We start from the raw sequence: 27,242 nt of genomic DNA, 5'->3' as shown, positions 1-27,242 counted from the left end.
TACGCAAACTGTCTTCTGTTAATTCCTTTTTTTGGGGTATCCCTGAAAACATGGTGTGGAAATATAAGGAGTTTCACATGGCTTATGTGCAGTGCAGACATCCTCTCTTTGGGCAGGACCACACCAGACTGATTTACTGTCAGGAGCAGAGAACAGCTAATGGGACTTGAGTCCTGCTGCTGCTGCTGGCCAGTTACTAAATTACAGAGTGGGCAGCTGCAGGCTGCTGTGGCAGTCCTGAGTTTGAGTAAGGGCTCTGCCTCCCAGCCAATCTCCTTGTGTTTTTGTCTCAAGCCATTATTGACAGGCCCAGGAAGGATTTCTGCCTTTAAGGAGGATGTGTCTTGAGAAATGGAAAATCCCATACCTCAACAGCAGTGTTTAGACCAGACCAAGCTCCCCTGAGGAAGATTTATTTAGCTGTTGCTCTGAGTTAAACAAGGCATGCTTGTTTCCTACCTGTGTCAGCACCAAGGTGTAGCTCCATGTTCTTCCTGCTGTTCTCCCAGGCTTGGGAAGCCTGGCAAGTCATCTCTAGCAGGTCCTTTGCAGGAGGCACCCCTCTAGGGGAAGGTGTTCACCAAGATCTGTGTCCTGAAGCCCACTAGAAGAAAAATTGATTCTTCTGCAGAAAAGACAAAATTATAACCCCTCTTTTTCTCTTTTTTAAATTTAGTGTTAAAGTAAAAACAGAGTCTCAAGACCCCTCTTCTTCATGGAGATCACTTATTCCAGTCATTAAAGTCAATGTGAGCACGGTGAGTGAAAAGACCTTTATAGGGAGATTATTTTGACACTTGTCATTCATTTTTCTTACACATTCTATTTAAAATATTTGTTTGCCTTCATGCTTTAAAAAAGTTAAAATTGCACCATCAGCATTCCCCAACACAATCACAAATCCTGCTAGTGGAAATGTAGTTATGTTCTAACTTTTGGGAAATACTCATGCCCTGTATTTAATAATAATTTCCAGATTATCACCAAATAATTAAATTGTGGATGTTGTACAGTATGGAGTGTGTTGGGTTTTTTGGTAGATTTTTGGGGTTGTTTGTTTTTTTCCCCTGCATATTTTAATAGGGATATTTGGACACATTCTTTAAAAGTTGATGTTACATCCAAAAGCATAACCCCTCTCAAAAAATCCAACTGAACAACAGCAAAAAAGAAGAGGGAAACTGTTATTGAGGTAACAGAAGGAAAAAAAATCAGTTTTTTACATAGTGTTTTTAGATATGCACAGGTTATGGCCAAGACTTTTGTCCACATTGTTTATTTGCACATACCTGGTTCGACTGCATTTTTATAGGCAAATCCTTAAAAGTAAGAGATCAGTGTAAATAGAAGATTCAATATAAGAGATCAGTGATTAGCAGTGAGTGACTGGGTTTGCTTTTTGATTTAGGGTCGCTTGGCATTTGGGAATCATTATCAGCCACAAACACTTTGCATTAACTTTGATGATGCCTTTTTGACATACACCACAAAACCACCTTCGAGCCACCTTGATCAGTTCATGCACATCGTGAAGGGAAAGTTGGAAAATGTTCGAGTCATGCTGGTTCCAAGCCCCAGATATGTTGGTCTTCAAAATGATGAGTAAGTTTGGGGTATTTTTATATCTATATTATTTTATTATTTGTTCTAGCAGCACAAAGAAGAGAATGTTTGTTGTGCTTCAATGTCTTTATTTTACTCTGTGTGTTTAGACAGTTGCCATTTTTACCACAAGGTTTTTAATTTTGGATCTTTGAACAAATTTCTTTTATGGAGAAAAACACTGGTTTTCTGTATTATTCTAGGTTTGTATTTTTGTCTGTGTGTTCTGCTCTATTGTTAATCATAGAATTGTAGAATAGTTTGGGTTGGAAAGGTTTCTTTGAAGGCCATCTGATTCAACCCCTCTGCAATGAACAGGGACATCTTCAACCAGATCAGAGCCCCATCCAGCCTGGCCTTGACTATTTCCAGGATGTGTCATCCTGTGTCCAAGGTCTATTTTTCTTCTCTCAGGTGCTAGAGCTGTACTTTGCCAGCACTGAATTTCTGGCTGAAATGCAAGGTTTAAGGTGTTGACTTTTGTACAGCTGATCCATGGTTTAGGAAATATATAAAACCCCCCAAAACTGGGCAAAAGCTCTGTAATACTTGGTGGAGGGAAAAAGCATGTTATCTTTTGAAGACAGATTGCTGATCCTTTTACCTCTGTGTATTCTGCATAAGCAGGGTTAGGCAGCTTGAACAAACTGAAGGAAGTCAAACACAAGCCTGAGTGCTTGCATGAAGTAATAAAATAAACTGTACATAATTTGTACCTTAATTGGCTTTTTAAGCAGCAAAATACTGCTGTGTGTAACTTGCCTTTATGTTTTTCAAAAAATATTCTGTGGCTGCATACAGAATCTTACTCTTCCAACATGACGACAAAGGAAATTTCTGCAACTAATATTGAAAACAAACAAGATTAAAACAAAATAGGATTAAGATACTCAAACTATTAGCTTTTCCTCCTGCTTCCTCTAAGTATTTGCTTTTTATGCTCTTCCCATCCCTGCAGCTCCTGATGGCTGAAGGATGGCATCTGTGCACAAAATGTGCTCTAATTTACTGAGCAAATTAAAAAAATTGCCCAATTCACTGGAAATAGAAAATGTTTGACTCTTTAGAGCCTGCCCTCTTATACTGTTTTGGCTTAAAATTAAAGCTGGGTGTTATAACTTCCAGAAATTCCTGCAGGCAGTGAATATATAAAAAAACAGCCAAGTGACTTGATGAAATTTGTAACAGACTGACTAATCAATACAAACATCAAAATTTCACCTTGAAAACTGACATTTTGTGTTACAAACATCCATGTCAACACTTTTATCACTCTTTACAAATAAGTCCTCTGAAATTCAAGAAAAGAAAGAAGTGGTGCTAGGAAAAGCAGGTCAAAGTAGCAGAAGTTTTGAGGCAGCAGGCTCAGGGTGGTAGTTCACGATAGATATTAGGGAATACTCTAAAATGATAATGATAATCTCATTTGCATTTACTGCTATTATCTAATTTGTGTTAAAGTATTTTAATTTTTGGCTGCTGTAGTTACTGTCTAAGTAAACTTAGTTTCAAGGTTCTTGCTCTGTTGCCTTTGAAGAGTTTCTGTCAGTATGTGATCTATTCATGTGCTGTCTTCCATGTTTTCCAAGGTTTCTGGCCTTTGAAATTGAGTTGTGGTAAAATGGGCAAGGTGCTCTAACAGGTCACACTCTTAAACTATCATAAGAATTGGAGTTTTTTATCAAGGAATGACAGTTTATGAAACTGGCTGAGAAGCTGCAATAGTGTCTTTTGTAGTAAAACCAGAATTATTAATATGTAAATTAACATGAGAAAGGGATTGTAATATACCAGTGTAATAGTGTTAGGAGAAATGTTTCATCTCTTAGTTTTATTACTTAGATCCTTTTATACTGAGGGAAGTGTTATTGAGGCAGAACAATTATATTTTTTTTCTTATTAACTAATGGTCTAATTACTGAAAGTCTTATCCCTTTGGTGCAGAAGGCTATTTTAGTAAGAAAACAATTAGCAGGTGAAAGAACAATATAGGACAAGGAGAAAGGAACTCTTGACAGAAAGAAACACTGAAAGTAAAACTTGAGTAGTTACTTGTGGTTTAGAATATCTGAGAAATAACCTTTATGGAGAAGGTATCTTCATGCTTGAGTTAACTAAACTTTCTCAAGTTATCTAATGTAATACCTATAATAGCAACATTATGATCATGAGTTGTTTTTTTTTTTTCCTCAAATCTTTATGCAAATCCATTATGCTTAATATGTTGCATTTAAAATTACTTGAATTCATAAAGATCAGTCTTAGCATGTGAATTTTTATTCTTTATCTTTGCATTCTTTCCTTGCAGACCACCGAGGCTGATGGGTGAAGGTTTTGTTGTAATGCAGTCCAATGATGTTGATATCTATTACTATATGGATGAACCAGGTACAATCTGTTAAATACAAAGATAGTTTATTTTTTTTAATGGGGAAAAAATCTTTATGCTAAGACAGTTAATGCAATGTTTTGGAGCCAAGAGAAGCAGCATAAATATGCTTTTGGTCTGACTGTCCTTAAAGTATTGCCTGAATCTTGACCTAAGACAACACCTTTGGTAATGGTGTTAGAGGTGTAGGATAGGTGGGATCATTTTTGGTCATATTTCTTGGCCTTTCCATTGAAGTCTGCATTGAATTGTGTCTTGATACTTATGTACTGTAGTGCTCTCAAATAAAGCTGACATCAGGACACTTTGTTCTGTGCTTAAGCAAATATTTCTCGTGCTAATTTGAAGCAGCTTCCCTTAATAGTGTGTTTATTATTTTATGTAATGCAGGTCTTGTACCAGAGGAGACAGAGGAAAGCAATGATGGAGAAGCCAGCAATGAAGACAGCAAATTACAGGACCTGCCACCATGCTGGGGTTTGGACATTGTGTGTGGAAAAGGGACAGACTTCAACTATGGGCCTTGGGCTGATAGGCAGAGGTATGACCATGATTTACAGCTTTCATCTTCATATCCAGTATTACTGAGAGCTTTCTCAAGTTTCCATTGTGTGATTGCTCAGACTTCTAATTTTTGTGTTTTAGGGTAGACCAAGAAGAGTCCTGCCACAATGGTTTAAGATTTAGTAAATTCACTGGTGTTTATCTTGTTGGCCTTCCAAAGTTAGGATTACTCTCATTATTAAATTAATGGATTATGTTCTGTTTTTGTAAGCAAAGTATTTTTACTGCTTCTCAAGTGTGACATACCCAAAGGTTTAACTTGTTAGTTTGTGATCTTTAGATTTATCAAGCTCCTGTTAACTAACATGGGAATAAACTGCATATTAATGAGGAAATTTTAGGGAAGCAGAAATCTGGCTATGAAATTAATGAGGGAGGAATAATTTATCCCTGCTTAGAATAATCAGCTGCTTGCTGTTATCTCCAAAGTATTTATTATCTAGTTATTTTAATACAAAATTTTAGGCTGCAGTTCTACTGTTCTTCACTCAGCCCTGGATGTTTTGCACATGAGCATTTCTGGTGAAGACAATAGGATTGTTCAGAGAGTAAAGGACTATTAAGCAAAAGTGACATAATCAGTGCTTTTCCTCTTTTCCCCTGTTAATTACAGGCTGGTACTTGGCCTTCCCTTGTTCTCCTGTGAAACTGTTATGATTTACTGTCTCTCAGGAGTGTGAGGATGGCAGCCCAAGGAGTAGTCATTAGATATGATAGTGCATTTAAGAAAAAATGTTCCTTTCTAGACCCCTTTGCTAGAAATAAGAGGTCAGTGAATCACTAATTATACTTTAATACTCCAAAGAAAGCTTGCCCTATAATTGAATGTTTTTTATAATCTTAACTGGCTCAGTAGAAAGCAGTTTCGTGCATAGATACATACTAGGAACACTTTGGCAGCTTGCTATGGATAGATCATGGAAGTTTGGGAACTTTTCAGCTGCTACACAGCCAGGTGCTGAGTGTAGGAAGGAATTCCACTCTCTTGAGATCTCTGTAAGCTCTGCTGTCTGTGCTTCATCACTCTGCCTTTTCTGTCATGTATTTCATAGCAGGTTCAGCTATAAACCTGTAGAAATATGGTTTCCATTCTGAGGTCCTAAAGTTTTGTATTTTCTTTATTTCTGGGCTTACGTCAATTATTTATGCACAAACTGAAGAACAATTAGATGACTTCTTACTATGCTTTTGTAGCAGATTTTGTAAATCAAGGATTAGAAATAAGAAGAAAAACATGATTTGTTTGCCTTCTGAATTAAAATTTATGGCTTTTGTCTAAAAGTTAGCTTCTTGACATTGACACTTTTGGAGATTTCAATAATGAGTTGGAAGGCCCCTATGATGAAGGTTTTCAACATTCTTCCTTATCACATCCACTGGATGTCTAAAGCTAAGAGGAAGACAGTTAAATGAACCATGTAGATACACTAATATACATATATATTTTTTCTGTGAACAAAAAACAACTTTTTTTTTTTTCTTTTTTTTCTTCCTTCTCACTAGGGATTGCTTGTGGAAATTTTTCTTCCCACCAGACTACCAAGTTATGAGAGTCTCAGAAATTGCTCAGCCAGGGAAACCAAGACAGATCCTTGCTTTTGAACTGCGGATGAATATCATTGCAGATGCCACCATTGATTTGCTTTTTACCAAGAACAGGGTAAATAATAACACTTTTTCAAGAGATTAACTGTGTCTGCTGTGGTTGCACTGTGCTTTTTGGTTGTGCACAGTTTTACTTGTCTCAGGTGTTTATTATGGTTTTAAAAGCTGGGTAATTTTTGTCTGAGTTTTTTGTAATTATGAGCAAAGCCTTCAAAGAGAAATAGATTCTGAGAGGACTTGAGTTTCTTTTAAGCTTTAAAGGTACATCTTAAGCCATGCCAACTCCTACAGTCTTGGAATTTCATGATCTGGGCATGACCTGTGCAATCTTAAATTCTGATCAAGCTCACCATGATGATAGGGGAAAAAACAATTTCTTCTGGTATTGAACAAAGAGATGACACTGGGGGGAACAAAACTTATGTAGTAATTTGAATTTTTCTTCTCCTTGTTGGTACTCTTCTAAATAGGATGCAGCATCATTTCATTGTACACCTATTTTGTTCTTTTGTGGGGGAACTAAAGGGATTAGAGTTGTAATGTTAGAAATATATTAGTCTGCCCTCCTAGGCCTTGGATCAGAGTATTTTATGCTGTTTCTCCAACTGGACTTCAGTCAGCATTTGTTAAACCTAAAAACTGTGTTTTCTATCAATGCATATTAGTAGTTCATTAGTGATTTTTCCAAAGGCAAGAAAGACTTTAATCATCAGGTGCTTTAGTCCAGGTGTGGATAATGACAACCAGAGGCATAAATAAACCTAGAAAGAATGTTTAGACTGTTTTGTTTTCTTGCAATGCAGGAAACAAATGCTGTACATGTAAATGTTGGTGCAGGATCCTATTTGGAAATAAACATTCCCATGACAGTGGGTGAAAATGGTGAGTTAAAGCTAAGACTGATTTTTTTTTTTTTTTCTCTACTGTTTTTCCTGAGCAGTTATCTTAATTCCTGTGTGTGTGTGAATGTCTTTTAGTGTTTCTCCTTTGTAATCTTGAGATGTATATTCCTAAGGAAAGGAACAAAAATATTGATCAGGATACTTCTTGGTAGTGGACTGCTGAAATCACTGGTAAAAATTATTTAAATATTGGTGTAACTCTTGTGTCTGAATGATCATTTGATAACTTTTGTTTGCCAGGCTACTCACCTACAATTAAAGGGCAGCTCCTCCACGTGGATGCCACCAGCAGCATGCAGTACAGGACTCTCTTGGAAGCAGAAATGCTGGCTGTAAGTGTGCATTAACAGGCACAAAGCTTCAGTAGGATTTTTAATAAAGAACATATTTAATGTTCCGTAGAGCAGTCTTTAGTTTCTTAATGCAGGAAAATGCCTTTTTTATGTGTTTTGCAAGACTTTAATATATAAGGATTTTCTATATACCAACATAATTGTGCATGTGTGTAACCTTTAGTGACTTAAAAAGCACCAACTTGGTGTATAAATTATGTATTTACACATGTTGCCTCATTTACCATGTAGCCACGTGTTCACAAAGGCTTTGCCTTAATAGATGATTACACTCACTAGCTCTGCTAAAGGATATGTGTGCACAAGTACTTAAAAGCACTCAAGTGTGCTTGAACTACTTGAGACAGATTTAATACTGCATTATTCTTTTGTTTACCTAATATTTTACTTCTGCAGTACTGTAATTGTGTAGATTACCCTTCTTACTGGTTTTTAAGTAATCTTTTTCAAGTGATGTTTTTAATGTTTGAATTTGAACAATGTATCAATGGTTGAAAAATCTCTTCCTGGGGGATTTTCTTTTGGTGTATTGTGAAAAGTGATGCTTTTGATGAAAACTTTGCTTTTTAAATTGCTTTGTACATACACAGCAGCAGATATATCTGAAATTCATAGTATACATTTCCCAATAAATGAATACACTAACACTTGACCTTCAAACACAGAAGGAGAGACAGAGATTAAATTATTAAGGAACTGGAAGGACCTTCTGTTCATCCCAGCAGGAAAACAGTTTTAATTATTCAGCAGGGTACATATGTGAAAACTACTGAGGGACAGGGTCAGGCATTGTCATCTTTTCAGGTAATCCTGATGCTTTAATTTCTTGTCCACAGTTCCATATTAATGCCAGCTATCCCCGGATATGGAACATGCCACAGACATGGCAGTGTGAGCTGGAGGTTTATAAAGCCACCTATCATTTCATCTTTGCTCAGAAGAGCTTCTTTACAGGTAACCTCTTTGATAAATAAATTACATGTCAAATTAAATATTCTTCCTTTGGGATTTCTTTTCAAATTTTGCTGAGTTGTGCAAGGTCAGTTTCTCTGATTTCGTGCATTTAAGGCAACAGATTGTTTCTGAGGACAGAATTCCTGATGCCTGTAGAATGTCCAACAGCGTGATATTCTTGCATTTGAGTAGAAATACAAATAACTTAGTTTTCTAATATCTAAAGAAATTTGATTTGCGTTTAGTTTTCTAATATCTAAATAAATTTGATTTGCAATTAAGTGATCCTAAATTCATTTCTTACCAGAACTCTTATCACGGCTACTGATTTGCTTCATATTTGCCACCCATGAGGTTTATTTCTCTTGATATCTCTCTTTGCTTGGCTCATTTTCAACTGCTTGGGCTCTGGATTGTCTCTGTGGCTGACAGATGATGAGGAAAAATAATTTGCTCCTCAGGATTCTGGCTGTGAGGAAGAAGCAATGCAAGGTGGAACAGCACCACCCAACTGTTGCTGGAAACTCCAGCTGCAGTAATGGAAAGAACACAGCCCCATCACTGTGGTGCTGCCTGGGCTAATTAGCCCTGCTGGGAGGAATGTTTAATTAGCTCAGGCATGGTGCCATGCTAATAAAGTTATCCCCTGAGTGAGGCCAGAGCCATTGTCTGGGTAGTGCCACAGTGCTGCTGTGGTCAGAGCAAACATCAATTTCTCCAACACAAAAATCCTAAGAAATCACTCACCTGATACTAACTCACCTTTTCTTACTTGGTGTGGGTTTAGATTTGATCCAAGACTGGTCCAGTGACAGTGCACCTGATATATTTTCATTTGTTCCATATATGTGGAACTTCAAAGTCATGTTCCATCAGTTTGAAATGATTTGGGCAGCAAATCAACACAACTGGATTGACTGTTCCACCAAACAACAGGAGAATGGTGAGATCACTTTTTTTACTTGGAAGAAGTAGCATATACAACAAAAATCATTATCAAAATACAGTGTATATAAATGTATATATAGAGAAAGTACTAAAATTACACCCCAAACCCTGTGGGTAAAGAAAAGCACCAAGATATTACAGTTGTTTTTACTGTTTGCCAGCCATTTCCTTGTGCAGTGTACAGTGTCTTTCTAGAAAGAACAAGCTGTGGGTAGTAAATACTTTCATAATAATTGATTACAGTGATTTATTACTTCAAGTACAGTGTAGTTAAATGGTAATATTCTGTGTCATGAGTTCTTTAATATCTTTGAATTATTTCTATCTGTATATTTCATATTTGGCCTAAGAACAAAATAGGGAGTAATTTTGACAAATTTGTTTGTTTTTCCTTTTTCTTCCCAGTTTATCTAGCAGCTTGTGGAGAAACCTTGAACATTGTTTTTTCTCTGCCTTTCACTGACTTTGTTCCAACCATATGCAATACTAGATTCTCCTTAAGGGTAAGATATTTTGTCTTGTGCATGCGAGAACTCTTCCCTCACCTTCTTGAATCAGAAAATTTTGAATTAACTCTTTCCTGAAAGGAAAATAATCTTTTTCTATGAACTTCCAGTTCATAGAATTTTTCTTTAAATAACCCAGAGGTGAATGGTTTCAGTTTGTTTTTGTGAAGCATTTAATCATAGGCTGTTTTAATTTATATAAACATATACACACAAAAATGGAAATACTTCTGAAAAATACAAATGTGCATATGCTTCAAACACACATAGATACAAATTTAGTGTGTATATTTATTACATATCCTTAAATTGTGTGTCTGTATGTGGTTTTTCACTTGGAAATCTGTTCACCTTTATTTATGAAATGTGAAAATTGATTGTGTTCAAAGATAGAATAGCATACTCTACCCACACACCATTTTGGAAAGCCATCTTCCAGGTTTTTAACAGGTTCTGTAGCATAAATAATGATCACAAAGTGTTTCTAACAAATGCACATAGTTCTTTGAATTGCTGTACTTCTTGTCTTCCTTAAAATAGCAGCTGTCTACTGCTGCTAAAAATAAACTAGTCAATGGTAATGTTGCTAATTTGGTATAATTTGATAGCAAAGAAATCAATGTTTTATAGGTTTCTGTCTTTTTAAAGTGGGATTTAGTTGAGATATAGAGTCAACTTGGTTTAGTTATTTGATTTCTGCAGTATGGTTTGAATCCAGTGCTTTATAGATTGCCCTGATTATGTGCAAGTTATTTGACTTGTAAGCATTCAGAACTGTAAAGCTCTTGGGATTATACTAAAACTTGGCGGGAAACAGATTTCTAATTTTGCCTGCAAAAGAAGATGATGGCACATACAAACATGAAAATAGCATGAGCACTATGCATAAAGTGAATGTAAATTAACTTTCCTCTTGCTAATGTTTGATTTTTAGGGAGAAGATGTTGATCTTCATTTGTATCTGCCTGATTGCCATCCCAGTAAATATTCCCTTTTTATGCTGGTAAAAGATTGTCAGCCCAATAAAATAAGTCCTGAGTCTTGTATTTCTGCAGAATGTCAAAGTGGGCAGAAAACAGGCAAGCCCAAATGGAGGAACATTACTCAAGAGGAGTGAGTTTTATATATATATATATATATATATATATATAATTATATCTTTATGTTGACACTTCTTATTTACTTGTTTTGTTTGTGAGTCATGAACTTCTGAGTTTGCTTTAAAGATATTTAAAGGAAGTATTGTGCTTGAAATAAAGCTGTTTCCTTTTGAAAGGGCTGGATGGGTTGAATGCTGGACTGTCCCAAGTGTTTTGTTTACAATTGACTACTCCTGGCACCCAATCTACCCTCAGAAGGCAGATGAGCAGTTAAAGCAATCCTGTAAGTGTCACTACCTTTTCCTTGTTAGACATGGTTCATTTGGGAGGCTGTTGGGACTTTGAATCACACTGCTTCCATCTGCAGAGATGAACTTGGAACTGAATTGCTGTTTTATGTCTCAAGGGAATGTGATGATTAGAATGCACTGGGATTGATTTAAAATCTGACAACATTCCATGCTGCTACATTTCAGGATGTGTCCCAGTTCCTTGTGTAAAAAAGAGGATACTGTCTGCAGTTCACTTCTCCTTGTCCTTAACAAAGTGGATCTATTAAATGGGTTGTTGCACAAGATTAAATATCACTTGGTGTATTAAATATCATTATATTAAATAGGAAGTATTTTTGGCTGTGTCACGTTCCTTAGCTTTTCTAAGGTTTTTATCTTTTGGATGTTGTGATCTCATCTTATGATTGAAATGTTTAAATAGAATGTATATGAGATGCAGTAATATTGTCTTCCCTTCATGGGTATCAAACTGAGATTTTATTGAGATTTTTTATGTTAAAGTGAACCATCAGAAATGGGTGTTGGACTGGTCATTCAAATTCTAATATCTAAGATTTTATTTTAACTGTCTAAATATTTCTAGATAACAAATATCCTCTAAGTATGTGCTTGCAAAAAAATATTATAAGCACAGAGATTAAGTAAGTTAATTTAAATGCAGAGGGAGGTATGCAGGAAGTTACAGGGTTACGTAAAACTCTTTCAGGTTTTGATTCTAGAAGCAGAACTGGTGTAGGAGAGATGTTGGAAGAATAATGAGGGCTAATTTGAAAGGGCTACAATCAGCAGGTGTTAGAACACATGCTGGATGGCATTTTTGGGGTTTGAGTTCCAACAATTAACATCTAAAAGAACTTTAATTTGGAAGGACGAAGCAGAAGAGGTGAGATTGATTTTGCAGATGCTCATTAAGTGTTCTTGTGAGACTGTCAGCTTGTGTCAAATGTGCATTCTTCACATTCTGAGAACATTTCCTCATAATCCTAGCAATTGAAACCTGCATTTGCAAGTTTGTATGTACACAGGTAATTGATCTGCAGCTTCCTCCAGTGATTAATTCAGCAGTCCACCTCACACCTACTCCATGGTGCTGATGGAGTCTGTTGCAGTAGCAGCATCTGTATTTTATTTTGAGTCAGTCCATAGAACACTGAGAAATGTTGCATTACAAAAGATGTGGTTTCCATAAGAAGTGCACATCTCACTACAACATTTGGCTGATGTATAACTCATCAGATGGTGCAAGCACTGAGCAAGAGCTGTAGACAGTAATAGGGAGTTCAAGCCTTGGAGGTTTCTGGCTGCAGGTGTCTGTAGTTCTGTATGTGCCAGTTCTTCCCGTTAAACTGGCACCTGAAATCTTCCTCCAGCTGGAGCATCAATTTTTGATGGTTTTCTCATAGAGTTCTCTACTCCCCAACAATCAATTCACATCCTCAAAACACTTCCAGTTATTCACTACATTCTCATTGCCTTTCCTCACTTAAGAAAGTCAGTTTTTGGGCTCTCTTGTTCCTAACTCCAACTAGAAAGAAGGGGTAGGAAAGAAGGTTTGAATTTCCAAACTGTTTTGTGACTAGAGTAATTGATTTGTTGAAGACAAAATTTTGGCTTACAGAGCTACTAATTCAGAAAAGATTTTTAGTACAACTTTGCACTTTGCATGTTTATTCTCTCTTGTTTATCCTGCAGTAGCTGTGTGGTTGTGGGAAATCTGCTCTGCTGAAATGAAAGCATATCTCTGTTTAACTTCAAAAGCACGATAAATACACTGAATACTTTTTCTCAGAACTTGAGGGATTGTTTTTCTCTTGAATAATTAACATTGACTAAAATATTTGATCTTGTCTTCCCATAGTTACTAGACAGTTCTGTAGCATAGACACGCTAATGTAATTACACAAATTCGTTACCAAAATTTGTGTATTTAAAACACATTCCTGTTTGCTAAAGTTTGTCCAACAGAAGCCTGAGTTGTAATCAAAATCTGTTTTCTCCTCTGAATTTGCCCCCAAGTGTCAGAAATGGAAGAAACCATGTTGTCTGTGCTGAGGCCATCACAGAAAACCACGGACAGTGTGATTTCATCTCCCACAGCTTCCACCCGCCTTCCCCTCGACCCCTCGGAGCTGCCCCCGGATAAGCTCCACGTGGAGCTGGAACTCTCCCCAGATTCCCAGATAACCCTCTATGGACCCTTGCTCAAAGCCTTTCTTTCCATAAAGGTAGGCAGAGGAGCACAAACATTGCTGTAAAATTCAAAAATTTTTAAAAATCGTCGAGTTCACTGGTGGGCACTTGAAGGAAAGAATTAGTTTTGAAATGGGAAATTCGAATTCTGAAGAATATGTGGATTTGGATGGAAACCTTTGGTAGGCTCTTGTTCTAATTTAGTAATCTGGTGTAGTTGTGTTGAATTTTATTGTCACAAGCTTTTGAGAAGACTTCTTACACACACATATATACATACACCCATATCAGAGTATTTTTTATTTCAAGAAATACTGCATGTTCTGGACATAGGCAGAAAATTTCTTATTCAGTTTTCCACTACTAAATTTAAAAAATATTCCATTATTATGACTAGAGCTTATCTAAACTCCAGTTTTTATGCAAAGTTATACCAGAACCCATGCTTTTGGTGCATTTAAGTTCTGCAGTGTGTTGTTTTTCTTGATTAGATTGACATTTCTGGAGTTAGGATCATAGAGGGGACTGGGGAAGGACATGAGAATAAGCTTAATTTTAAAAAGCTTCTTCAATAAATATTGGAGAGGCATTATGCATCCTTTCCTTGACATTAATCTATTGTGCTTTAGAATGTGTGTTATGTTTTGTTTTTTTATCTTCTATGACTGATTTTTCAGGGTGTCAAGTTTAATTCCTTCCCATCTCTCTCTCCCTGCCTTGTCATAACAAAAAAAGCAGTTGAATGTGTCAATTCTGTTTGACTAACAGCAAAGTGCTTGGGGATTGGTTGACATTCGTGGTTGTCTTTTGGTTTTGTGTGTGTGTGGTTTTGGGGGGTTTTTTTGGTGGGTTTTTGCTTGTTTTTCTCTGAACATCTGTTTCAGCCTGTACAGATCTAGGTTAAGGTAATGCTTCTGGAGGCTGGTATTTTGGAGCAGAGGTTGAGGCATTTTCTGAGACAGGTGATCAATATCAGGACTCACTGAAACAGTAATTTTCATGAATTTCTTTAAGGTATAGCATGTAAGCAAAGGATAGCAGAAAATACTGTTTTGTAGAGTATAGGACTAGCAAATATCCTCATTATTTTTTCACATTGTTGATAAAATAAATAGGATTAAAATTAGGCCAGTACTACATCTTGAAGACTTGACTTCTCCTGGTATAGAGCAAATGAAGCCATGTTTGAATTGTTCATTGAACCCTCTTTTTGGAGCCCATAAATTCATGAAGGAGTTCTGGCTTTTCAAGCAAAGCAGCACCTTTTCAGTGCTTTTTGCCTCTGGAGGTAAATGCAAACAGTGGTGCTATATTAGATCTCTGATTTTATAATGAATTCATTTTTAGGTGCAGATTTCATACATGAAATCTAGCTTTTCTATTCTAATTCTCAAGAGAAATTTTGGATTAATAGGTTGTTTATCAAAATGTGGACTTAACTGCTCTTTTTAGCATTTTTGTGACTCTGCTTAGAACTTTTTGTCCAGCTGTGCTGAGACCATCTCTTGAAAGACTTCTCAGAGGGTTTTTTAATGTTTATTTTTCTGACTTGTGGTTGTTTTCAGTTTGTTTTCATTGATCTTTTTTAATGCATAGTGTAGAGATCCCTGTTCACTCATTGTCCATGCAGCTTTGTTAAGCCTTCTAATCTTGGGAGGTCATTTTTTGGTGCAGCACACCCTGCTAAAGGTTTGCTGTCTGGAAATGAATGATTTATAGGTCCTGGCATTCTCAGCAGGAGTTGTCAGGAGTGAGTTACTGGAGCTCCTACCACCCTCTGCTGGGTCTGCCTTATTAAAAATCACTGTAAGAAAATTCTTGAGAGTTTAGCTTTCCTTTTAAGGGAGAAGATGTGATAAATTGTGAGAAACCTGATGGATTTGCTGTTTCCCCTAGAATTTGGCAGTGTTACTTTGGCCTTAGCTAACTCAAGAGGATTTGCATAGGCACAATGGCATTTTAGACCCGAGCAAGAAATGTTTATGATGTAATATTTTAGACTTGTTTAAGACTTTTAGCTTGCTGAAAAAAAGGTTCAGAAAGTTGGGTAAGGGTGACTTCCTGCAGGATGTGTTTTGTGTTCTTACTTTGTTATGTATCTTTAAAAACATAAAAATCTGTTTTAAAGTGTCAGTAATAATATTTTATAACAGTTACCTGTGTTGCATGCTTCAAATACCAGTACTGTGAGAACTACTGAGCTGTCTTCATTTTCTTCAAAGCACAATGCCTAAATTTCCACATTTAAACTATCCAGTTTCCATAAAATGAAAGTATCTATGTTCCTTTTATAGCTATTCCACTTATTTTAAGGAGGATTAAAACCAGAAGATTTGATTTGTATTTCAATTCACTGTCTGCATGTTTTTCATTTGTTTTCCGTATGATCATAGCAGTTATTTTTCCTAGGAAAATTATTTTGGGGAAGATGACATGTACACTGATTTTGAAGAGGTTATTTCAAGCCCTGTTTTGTCCCTGTCAACATCCTCAAGCTCTGGCTGGACAGCTGTAGGAGTGGAAAATGACAAAAAAGAAAGTGAAATTTCAGTCAAGCCTGTTCACCCTCTTACTTTACGCCCGTGGGATATCACTGTGCTTGTTAATTTGTACAAAGTGCATGGGAGATTGCCAGTGGTAAGTACTTTATAATCATAAAAGAATTTCCTCCATGTCATTTATTTTTTTTTTTTTTTTTTTAGTTTCATAATCTGGATCCACATTTAGCTGCCTAGAACGTTTAGTTGCTGTGGTGCTTACCCAAATGTGTAGATAGCCACAGTTTCAGCAGAGAGTATCTAAACAACTTTGAGACAGGATTTCTTTTACTTATCTGGGAGGCAGAACTGGATAATTTTTTGATATGTTTGTTATTCCCAGAACTTGATTTATGTGGTATTTTTGATTGACCATTGCAATTTCTCTGCTTATTAGCACATTAGTCACACAACGGTACAAAGTGCTCCGAGTGCTCCTGAGTTCTGAGGGAGCCCCAGGAATAAAAAGATCCAGGTATAACATTTTTGCAGTTGTCAAAAGGTTTTTGAAGTTGCACAGGCTTCTTTTTGAGTATCTACCTAGAGGAAAATTGCCATATCTCTTCCTCACATCTTTGCAACTAATAGTAAAGTTTCAACCATGTTGTGTGTTTTCAGGTTCTGAAATAGATGTGTTTATTTTGTATTTCAGCATTGCAGTCCAGATGGTCCAGAGTGCCCTACAGCTTTCTTGGAGAGGCTGTGTTTTGAGATGAAGAAAGGATTTAGAGAAACAATGCTTCAGCTTGTACTGTCTCCAGTGAATCTGTTTCTTAATGACAATTATCAGGTAGTCAGTCAGTATTTGTGTGGCTGTATTGTGCAAGTTGTGTTGGCTTTAAAATTGAATTCTTTTTTGGTAGGAATTTTCCTGTTGTGCAGAGGTTTTATTAAGGCTTGTGAATCATAAGAAAAGTCTGATGCCTGTTTCATAAGGATCTTTATTTTTCTGCAGATATTTTTGTCATTTTGTCAGTAAAATAAATGGGATGAAATCAGGCCAGTGTTGCATCTTTTCCAAGAATTGCCTCCCTGTTGCTTGTCTTTGCAGCGCCCTGCAGTGGACGAGGTGCTCCGGGAGGGTCACATCAGCCTCTCGGGCCTGCAGCTCCGTGCCCATGCCATGTTTTCTGCAGAAGGGCTGCCCCTGGGAAGTGACACTTTGGAATATGCCTGGCTGATAGATGTGCAGGCTGGAAGCCTCACAGCCAAAGTGACAGCACCACAGGTACCATCTGAAATATTGAAGTATTACCCTTTTTCTTCCTCCTCAAACTGGCATAGTGTGGATTTCTGGAAAGCGTGTGATTTGTGCTTTATGTAACCCTTATAGTTTTAAAATCTAATAATTTCAGTGAGGGGACAGGAGATGCCAAATGAGCTATTGTCACAGTCATATTTTAAAGTAGGAGGCAAATGAAATAATTTGTGGGAGTGTAGTATGGACAGGCCTCAGGAGTAGCTGCTCATTGCATAAATTCTGCTTCTTGATCCCACTGGGACATAGCTTGCTTTTCCAGTATTGCACTTTGTTAGATCAGTCTTAGCACTAACCCCTTTTAATTTTGCCATTATGTTACATTTGTCTTTCCACTTAGGTGAATGGCTCCAAGTATGCAACAGGCAGATCATTTTGATTTATTTCTGCTGTGGTCTGCCAGATCTTTAAAGAAGGGTTGCTTTGCCAGTGAATTCTGGGGCACAAGAAAAGTACATACATTCTATATAGTGGTTACTATTGGCGTTAATTATTTTTAATTTTTAAGACACACTAACATCATCTTATTCCTCTAAAAACTAGTATTATTTTCTTGGATTAAGCACATATTTATTTGGGAGACTTCTGCAGCAAATAAAGTAAGGCATACAAGCAAGTTTAGTAAACCTAAAGAAAAGACCTTTTCTTGCTAAATATACAGACATTTGTGGTGATACTTCCCAAAATGCTGCCACTGCTTTAGATGATCTGTAGGATTTGCTCCACTGCTCTGTGGTTCAAAACTAAACTTAGTGGATTCAAAGTACTCCAAAGTTAAAGAAGATTTCTTAAGGCTTAATGCAACTGGAGGATTTTCTTCCCTTGTAAAGCCTTTCTCAATTGTATGCATCATATGGGTTTTTTTGGCTTTTTTTTTTTTTGAGTTACCAACACTTGAATTTGCTGTTTCAGGTTCATTGGCTTTCTTCCTTCCCTTAGTGTGATGTGTTGCAAAAATTTGTGAAGGGACTATGCTGAACAGAGGAGGAGAGATTTTGTGCAGACAGTCATAGCTAGATCAAATTTCATGCAAATTATTGCTGATTTTAAGTGCCTTTTGCTTGGGCAAGCCAAAGAAAACCCATTTTCCTCTCATAACAGAGGCAGACAGTCATGAATCATTTCCTTTATGAGCGAGCTAACTATATAAAAGACTTAAATCAACAATAGGCTAATTACCAGGTCTAGCAAGAATCAGCAGTGTTTTGTTGAGCCAGTTTCCTCCTGTGCTATCTAAATGTAACTTGGTTGCTTTTATAGAAGCAAATCTGACATGTAAATTATGAATGGAAATGAAGTACCACAACTTATTCTTTGTGGTAGAGTTGGGGGAGCTGTGTCTTTACAATGAAGTTCTCAGCTGACTGTAAGAGCAGAAGCTGCTGTCTTTTATTAAGAAATAATTTAGGAAATTGTTTAATGTCACCGTGCTTTTCCATGAAAAAAGTACAGACTTGGATGTTGTGGTGCACACGGGAATAATTTCAGCCTGGAGTAGCAGGAAGGTGCTGCAGCCAGGGGGGTGTGCTGAGCTGTCCTGCTCACCTCCCAGCCCTTGAGGGTGTTCTGTGCTCTCTGTGGAACACCACAAGACAATGTGCTGTTGTCTGCTTACAGCTAGCCTGTCTTCTGGAGTGGGGACAGACCTTTGTGTTCCACGTGGTGTGCCGGGAGTTTGAGCTGGAGAGGCCCAAATCCGTAGTGCTGTGCCAGCACGGCATCGACCGCCGCTTTTGTGACCCAAAGGTACCTTTCCATCCATCCCTGCTGCTCACCAGGCATGCCCAGGTTCTCTGGAACACTTCCCAAAGCCACCCTCAATGTTACCAGAACATGAATAAAAAGATTGGCACAAAGCAAGCTCCTAATGGATGTTTATGTGGTTTTTTTTCCTTTATTCTTTCTTTCTTTCTTTCCCCTTTTCCTGCAGACAAACTCTGTGCCTGGGCCATGCCCAACGTCAGATGAGTTAAAGTACACCATGACACGTTTAGCCATGGATGGAGCAGATCTGTATGTGGTAGAACATGGCTGTGCCACCAATATCAAGGTAAAAATATTTCTCTTAACAGCAGTTAAAATACTTTAATATAGATGTTTGTGTTTTTTCATAGAATATCTGCCTGAACTGGTAACTTGCGTGCATGCAATGGATTAAGCAGAATTTCTAAAACTTTAAGTGATAAAAGGTCATCATGGACTGGGCCAGGAGTAGGTCAATTTGGCTTCTATTTAATGATTCCATTAATTATGTTGGCAAATGGTAAGGAGGAGTATATCTCCCAAAATAGAAGTGGAAGCTGCAGGATTGGTGTAAAATAATTTAGAGTGCACTGGGCAATATAAATCTCAGTTTGTACCTAAGAGTTGATAGGAACTTGTGCTGTGAATTAGTAATTCAGCAAATGCAGGTGATTGATATGGATTATATACAAGTCAGTGCTGGATAACTCATGATCCTCCTGTGTGTATTTAGATGTATCTTTGGAAGAGAAGGGAAATGTGTTTCCCTTCCCTGCCTGACTGAATCCTCTGTTGAAAAAGTGTTACGGAGAGAAGAGCTGATATTCCCTCCATTATCCTACTGCACAGGAAAAAAAGGAATAATTTATCCAGTGTAGCAAAATATAAGTTTAGGTACAGATTGAGTTATGGTAACAACAGAAAAGAAAACTGCCATGCTGACATAGCTGAGTAGTAATTGTGCTGTTAGTTAATAAATGCAGTTTTAAATGGTAGACTTCAAAGTTTTGGGCAGAGCTTCACATTATGAGCAAGAATCTAACTGAAGGGCACTGGTAATTATTTTAAACATTTTTTTAATGACATGCTATCTCATAATTTGAATGGCTTACTGCCCTGTGGCAATAAAAAAAATGTTTGAGCCTCCCAATTCTTTTGAATCCAATATTAAAAGTGCCATCATAAATATTAACAGTGTCTGCAGGCATAAATATGAATGGCAGTATTTTCAAAGGCAGTGTAATAACCTGAACCACTCTAGAAAATTATATCCTGAATGTGTTTCATTCAAATTTAACAAACAAAAAAATGGTTTCTAGTGGTCCTTTGTAATCTGTGACAGAGATGAGAAACAAAAATTTAATATTAACCCTGTAGGTAACTCTTCCATGGCTGGGTTATCTTTCAGCTTTTCTTGGCTTAGAGTTGGAAAACTCCATCTGAAATTTCAAGACTAAACAAATTCGAAAGTTTCAAATTTTTGGGACTTTAGATGACAGTGAAGAAATTAAAGATTTAAGTTTTTCCTAAAGTTTCATGACAGTGTCTATTGACAGTTGTTTGCTATTTTGATCTGTTTACAAAAGGATGCTTCTAAGTAAATATTGTTTATTGTTATGTGCAAAGTGGCTGAGATCAATTTCTAAGCTTGCCGCCTTTCGTGTGTGTGCTGACCTGCATGTAAAACTGCTTCTCCAGAGAGAATTTTACTGAGGTCTTTTTGGGCTGTAGGATGGGTTGTATTAACTGGCTTAAGTCCACTCTTTGTTTCAGTGGCACACAGTCAGATTTGCTGTTTAAATCGTATTTTCAGATGGGTGCCATACGCATTGCAAACTGCAACCTCCACAACCAGTCTGTCGGGGAAGGCGTCAGCGCCGCCATCCAGGACCTGCAGCTCAGGCAGTACGTCGAGCAGGTGAACAACTGCAGAACTGGCCTGCAGCCAATACTGAGGAGGGCATACTGGCTGGAAGCTGGCTCTGTCAACCTGGGCCTCATCACTGCTGACATTGCTTTGGCTGCAGATCATCCCTCTAAACACGAGGTGCAGAGGCATTTCTTGGAAACGCACGATAGCCGAACCAAGAGGTGAGCCATGAGCTCGAGGGAGGTGTGTTTGAGAGGGTTGTTTGTTAAAATTGCTTTCACTGAGCTTTAGCATGATAATGTTTTTGGTTTGTATTCTGCTCTTCTTCCTTTTTTAGGTTGTGGTTTTTGTGGCCTGATGATAATTTGAGAAATAAGAGAAGCAAGAACAAGTGTGGCTGTCTCGGTGGTTGTCGATTCTTTGGTGGCACCTTAACGGGACTGGATTTTTTCAAACTTGAGGAACTGACACCTTCAAGCAGCTCTGCTTTCTCAAGCACGAGTGCAGAATCTGATATGTTTTATGGGCAGTCTTTACTGCAGCCAGGAGAATGGATAATCACTAAGGAGATTCCTAAAATTTTAGATGGTAAGAATGCACTGTACTCAATTTCTTAATGTTTCGCTATTTGTAGTTTTTATGAATCTGATTAATAAGTACAACTGCTTGTGCTCTTGTGGCCTGATCCCTTCTAAGAGCAGACAGAGCTTGAGCAAGCTGGATTTTTATAGTAACATGCACCTCCTTTTTGAGTAAAAAGGAGATTTTTGGCTTATTCTACTTGTATAGAAAGCAGACAACTGAGACAATCTGATGTTTTGCTGAAATGATTTTATTAATTTTTTCAGGGCAACATGCTAGTATGTGTATGCATTTCAAAACTAGAGCTTTTGTTTAATAATGATTTTTATTTCAGTAGGTAGGGAAGAGTCCACTGTGTTATTACATATTTGTTTTTTCTTTTTCCTTCCCTGATCCTAGGTAAAGCAAATGGTGTCAAAAGAAAAGATTGGGACTGCAGATCTGTGGGGATAGAAATGGAAAGGAAAGCACAGCACCTGAGCCTCCAAGTGCCACTGCGCTCCCACAGCTCCTCCTCCTCTTCAGAGGAAACAAGCAGCTCCAGTGCTGCCCTGCCCTTGCTTGCAGGGGAGAAGGACAGCCCCTCATCCACTGCTGAGGATCACCTGGGACAGAAGGAGTTCCTGCCCAATGCAAAAAGGGAAGATGCTCATGGAAGGTTAGTACTCTTGTCCAGGCAGGCATATAATACAACTCTTGAATGCTTTAAGATGTAAGAAGAGCCTTTGGTTTAGCAATTTTTCAAGTGTTAATGGTGCTGCTGAAATATGTTTCCTAGTTTGAATGCTGATTTGGTTACCTAATAGGGAATGAGCAGGGTAGAAAATCCAGCATGTAAAGACACCAGCGCTAGCTGTTTTGCTATGGGGAGTCACAGAACCACTGATGCACTGGGCAGCTGCTGCAGTGCAAGGAGAGAAGCATCAGTGCCGAGATGACCAAGTGAGGTGTTGATTTCTGTTGGCAGTGTGGCGGCGGAGGGTGCCGAGGGCCGGCCTGCATCCCCTGGCCCCCAGGAGCGGCCCGTGGGACAGTCCCCCATGAGGTCCCCCCTGAAGAGACAGGCGTCCGTGTGCTCCGCGCGGCTGGGCAGCACCAAGAGCCTGACGGCGGCCTTCTACGGGGACAAGCAGCCCGTGCCCGTGGGGGTGCAGTTCAGCAGCGACGTGTCCCGCAGCGACGAGAACGTCCTGGACTCCCCCAAGCAGAGGAGGAGCTTTGGCTCCTTCCCCTACACGCCCTCAGCGGATTCCAACTCCTTCCACCAGTACCGCTCCATGGATTCCAGTATGTCCATGGCGGATAGCGAGGCTTATTTTTCAGCTGCTGAAGAGTTTGAGCCAATAAGCAGTGATGAAGGTCCGGGAACCTATCCAGGGAGGAAGAGGAGAAAAAAGCAAGCTCAGAAAACTGAATATAGTAGGGGGTCTATTTATCACAGTGTGGAAGGACCCTTAACAAGCACAATCCATAGAGAAATCAGTCAAGATATGAAAACGTTGCCAATTAAGACTCATCCTTCCCAGGCTTCATTTGTTTCAGCTCTGGGAGGAGATGATGACCACGTTGACAACATGTATGTCCTGGACTCTGAGAAGACTGCGGAACGTGAACAGATCACTTCCCAGCAGCCTGTCATGGCGTGTTACCAAAATTACCTGACACAGTTCCAGGTGATCAACTGGTCAGTAAAGCATCCAACTAACAAAAGGACTTCCAAATCCTCATTGCATCGCCCTTTAGACCTTGACACACCAACGAGTGAGGAAAGTTCCTCATCTTTTGAGCAGCTCTCTGTCCCAACTTTTAAGGTATGGAGGATGGATGGGTAGAGAAAGGAGTAAGAATTCAAAATAACTTAAAAGGGCTTAGTACCAGTTGTGTGAATAAGCTACAAGAAACTTGAACTTTGTTTGCTTTTAGTTAAAGAATACCTTCAATTTTTGACTTGAGATCATGGGGCTGAGTAGCTGGAACGTTGTGGGCAAAAAAAGATGGAGTTAGAATTCTGTGGATGTGTATTCTGAATTATTGTTGTGCTTAAAAATGCTGCCTATGCAGCTGAAGGATGTTTATGTGAGTTTTATTTCAAATACAGTATACAGAACTGCAATAGCAGTACATTTAATACTGATAAAGTATTATAATTCAGGCTTACAGGGCTTTATGTCAAAATAAAATTGCAAGTCAGATTTAGGATTTTTTTTTTTTTTTAAAGTGACCTGAGCATACATACTTAAGGAAGGAGTTGAAATTAAATGCATGAAAAATAATGGAAATTATGTGGTAGAAAACAGGTTTTTGCACTCTTGAATTGAATTTTCTATCATTTTGCAGAAAAGGTTTGTTTTGATGCAAACTTTATGTAGATTAGTATTTGAAGGGGTTTTATAAAAGCAGTTAATCAGTGTTTGTGTAAAAGCAGTGTAATCTGATTTTTCAAGAAATTTAAAAAGCAGACCTAGGAGTTCCTGTATCCTATATTGGAGAATCTGCTTCTAAGGGTTCTTTCAAGAAAAACAGCTTTAAGGACTATCTTTTTAAAGATACTTTGGTTGGCTTTTTCATCATATTTGGAAGGAATGTAATAAACTTCTTTGCACTTTTATCTTAGATTGTTAAACAGGGTCTCACAGCTAATTCATTACTGGACAGAGGCATGCAGCTTACAGGATCAACATCTAAGTAAGTTGAATACAACCTGACTTTATTAGCATATTTTTCAAGAGTGGGATTTTCCTGATATTTTTCTGAAATATTTTGGCACCCACTAGCCCTTTCAAAGTTTGATTTGCAGCAGTAGTTTTCAGTGCCAGATCTATTTCAGAACAGATCATTCTATTATGAAATATTTGGGTTTGGTCAAACAGAAAGTACACAGTGCAAGCATTAAATTATTTCACTTGTACGTTTTCAAGATTACCAATGGTGATTTCATGTAGATGAATTTGGAGGTGCTAATGGCAAGTGTCCATTTCATTGTCAGAAGCTGAACTTGAATCTAGGGAGGGCCTTATATATTTTATATATTATTTTTTTATTTTATATATTATTTTTTTGTACTTTGTAAAATATACCGTAGAAGAAACCTGCCATTATGTGGCTTAACGAATTAAAGAATTAAATTACAAAATTAAGAATTAAATTCTACCAGAACACTTTTGTGGTTGTTTTTACAAAGCCTGATCATTGATGTGTGTTTGACTTACTTAGCACACCTTACACTCCCTTGGATAAGAAGTCTGCAGAGAATACAGATGATGAAACAATAACAGAGGAATGGACTTTGGATCACCCGGTCTTCCAGACACGGACAACGGCAATTGTGGAAGTAAAAGGAACTGTAGATGTAGTTCTGACTCCTCTTGTAGCAGAGGCACTTGATAGGTAATTTTATTTTGATAGTACTAAAAGTTGTCTAAAATCACAGCTGTTGTTCAGCAATTAGGTAAAAGGCTGATGGAACAGCAGGGCCTGCTGCCCAACGGATGTAATTCTGCATTTCCTATGATGTGGCTGGGGGGAATGGGAAGTGCCCTTTGTGTCTGTCAGTGCTTATTTTTTCCTCTGTAGTGCTATTACACGTGCCTGATGGTGTGCCATGTGGAACTGGGAGTTTCAGTGGTCTCTTGTGGCTGTTTTCCCCTTGCAGGTACATCGAGGCCATGGTGCACTGTGCCAGCTCCCGGCACCCGGCAGCCATCGTGGATGACCTGCACTGCAAAGTGCTGAGGGATGCTGTGCAGAACAGCAAGACCAGCTTCTCAGAAAATGTGAGCAAAGAACAAGGGAAATCCATATGCATTTCAGAGAATGCTCTTTTCTGTGTCTTACATAGAAAATGTTTTAACTGAATGTAGTGTTTTGAAATATAATAGCTAAATGCTCTATTAATTTTGAATGCATATTTACATGAGATCAAATCACACATTTTGTTCTTTGAAATTACTATAGTTGGTATTCTTAAGTACTGCATTCATCTCTGAGATGTTTTTTATTTAATAGTAGTTAGGGAGAGCTGTGAAAGTGCCTGTGGGTTTTTTAGCAGTTCATATGAGACCTTAAACAATTAATTTAACTTAAAAGGAATTGTATGGTAGTTCTACATAATTAGGTGTTCTTTATGTCCAAGGTAATGCCCATATTTATATTTTATGATTTCTTAGACTTCACGGTATAGTGGACACTAATAATTTGCTTCACAGTAAGTTGTTTTATATGACTTACATGTGTAGAATTAAAACTTCCAGCTGAAATCTGATTGTTAAAGTTAAGAATGGCTCTGCTACCCTTATGGTTTTAGACCTACTCTACCTCTAAGTGCTGCAGCCTTTGTTCTGGAAATTGTGGTAAATTGCCTAAAATGAAGTCGGAATCTTTTCTACTTCAATGCTAATAAGATACCCTGCTACTCCTGAGCTCAGCAACTGTTGAGCTTATGCTAATAAATTATTTTTCTCCCTTCTTCAAGTTGTCTTCGAAGCAAGATGTCAGAGGAACAAAAATAGACACCACCACGACAGGAACAACAAACCAGGGACCAGCACAGACCAATCTGTCACTCAAGCAAGATAATGTGACAATTAAAGGTCTTCAGGCCAATGTTACAGTTCCAAAGGTAACAACTTCTTTTTTACCTTATCAGTAGAAAAGTGCCTCACAAAATGACCTTTATTTTTCGTTCCTGCTTGTTCCCCAAAAGCTGAAGCTGTACATTTATGCTAGAGAACTAAAGTTTTGAATTTTGGAGCTGCTTGATTTTATGATTCTTAGTGAAAGTATAAGACTAAGTTGTATCAGAAATTAGTGATTGGTGTTACTTCCTTCACTAAATGTCTTAACTCTTTGATGGAATTTTATGTACAGGTGAACCTGTGTTTGCTACAAGCATCTGTGGATGAATCCCCAGGAGTTTCTTCCAGCAAAACTGTGACTCACGTTTCCTTAGTAGCTTTGTGTTTTGATAGAATTGCTACTCAAGTTCGTATGAACAGGTAAGAGTAGTGCATGTCACTATTTGTCATAAACTTCAGACATACTTCATTTGATTGTTTTTGTTTATCTTGAGATTTGCTTAATTGTTTTTTCTCCCTGATATTGAACAGAGGTATAGTTGAAGAGACTTCGAATAATGCAGAAACTGGGAGGAATTCTGTCACATTTGATCGTTACATCCAAACCAGCAAAATGCAGCCCCAGTCTTCTGGCTCACTGAGATCCAATTCTGGAGCAGAAAAAGGAAAAGAAATTGCTGCTAAATTGAACATCCATCGTGTTCATGGACAGCTTAGAGGTCTTGATACAACAGGTATTAAACAATACTAAAGTGTAGAAATGTCAGTTTGAATAGAAGCAAGTAGTTACAGTTGGTCTTGATCTTGTAGTTTGATTGTAGGTTTTTTATCAGCATGGATAAGGTACTTGCACCCAGACCTTTTGCAGATACTTGAAAAAGAAGTTTGGGATGAATTATTCCACTAAGTTCTAGATTTAAACTTAGGCAGATGAAAAGCTGTCAAGACAAACTTGTAAGCAGTTTGTGTGGCAGATGTGTTGCTGTGTAATTACTGACCTGCCCTGCTGGAATTTGAGGCCTGAGCTCCCTTCCTCCCAGTCATCTCTTTTCAGCTACTTTTTTTGTCACCTTTTAGCAGGGAATGAATTACACTTATTTGCTTTCTTACTTATTTCAAACACTTTCAATAATGTGCCTGTTGCACCAGCAATTTCAGCATGACAACCTGTAGATTTTTAACTATCATGACTCTAAAGCTGGCAATGAGATCTGCCCAATTGGCTTCCTTGTTGTGTTAAGAAAAAGCCTTCAAGAAGCTATGGGTTAAATT

General features: G+C 37.9%; 1 protein-coding gene across 12 annotated transcripts in view; it reads left to right on the top strand.

The window, feature by feature from the left end:
• Positions 1-27,242, top strand: part of BLTP1 (bridge-like lipid transfer protein family member 1) — an 84,468-nt gene that overhangs the window by 15,881 nt on the left and 41,345 nt on the right. For all 12 annotated transcript variants that reach the window (XM_079306238.1, XM_079306239.1, XM_079306236.1 and 9 more), the window contains exons 7-34: positions 677-758; positions 1,409-1,602; positions 3,911-3,990; positions 4,382-4,532; positions 6,059-6,215; positions 6,964-7,042; positions 7,303-7,394; positions 8,252-8,369; positions 9,157-9,312; positions 9,723-9,820; positions 10,758-10,936; positions 11,100-11,206; positions 13,233-13,441; positions 15,816-16,043; positions 16,596-16,733; positions 16,995-17,171; positions 18,819-18,947; positions 19,132-19,251; positions 20,758-21,035; positions 21,152-21,402; positions 21,796-22,054; positions 22,364-23,207; positions 24,011-24,081; positions 24,610-24,783; positions 25,049-25,169; positions 25,868-26,014; positions 26,263-26,390; positions 26,502-26,704. In XM_079306238.1, coding sequence (XP_079162364.1) covers positions 677-758; positions 1,409-1,602; positions 3,911-3,990; positions 4,382-4,532; positions 6,059-6,215; positions 6,964-7,042; positions 7,303-7,394; positions 8,252-8,369; positions 9,157-9,312; positions 9,723-9,820; positions 10,758-10,936; positions 11,100-11,206; positions 13,233-13,441; positions 15,816-16,043; positions 16,596-16,733; positions 16,995-17,171; positions 18,819-18,947; positions 19,132-19,251; positions 20,758-21,035; positions 21,152-21,402; positions 21,796-22,054; positions 22,364-23,207; positions 24,011-24,081; positions 24,610-24,783; positions 25,049-25,169; positions 25,868-26,014; positions 26,263-26,390; positions 26,502-26,704 — 4,970 coding nt within the window. The remainder of the gene's footprint in view (positions 1-676; positions 759-1,408; positions 1,603-3,910; positions 3,991-4,381; positions 4,533-6,058; positions 6,216-6,963; positions 7,043-7,302; positions 7,395-8,251; positions 8,370-9,156; positions 9,313-9,722; positions 9,821-10,757; positions 10,937-11,099; positions 11,207-13,232; positions 13,442-15,815; positions 16,044-16,595; positions 16,734-16,994; positions 17,172-18,818; positions 18,948-19,131; positions 19,252-20,757; positions 21,036-21,151; positions 21,403-21,795; positions 22,055-22,363; positions 23,208-24,010; positions 24,082-24,609; positions 24,784-25,048; positions 25,170-25,867; positions 26,015-26,262; positions 26,391-26,501; positions 26,705-27,242) is intronic.

Source organism: Erithacus rubecula (assembly GCF_903797595.1).
Source record: "Erithacus rubecula genome assembly, chromosome: 5".
Taxonomy (NCBI): domain Eukaryota; kingdom Metazoa; phylum Chordata; class Aves; order Passeriformes; family Muscicapidae; genus Erithacus; species Erithacus rubecula.
This window is presented reverse-complemented; position numbering and strand designations above follow the sequence as displayed.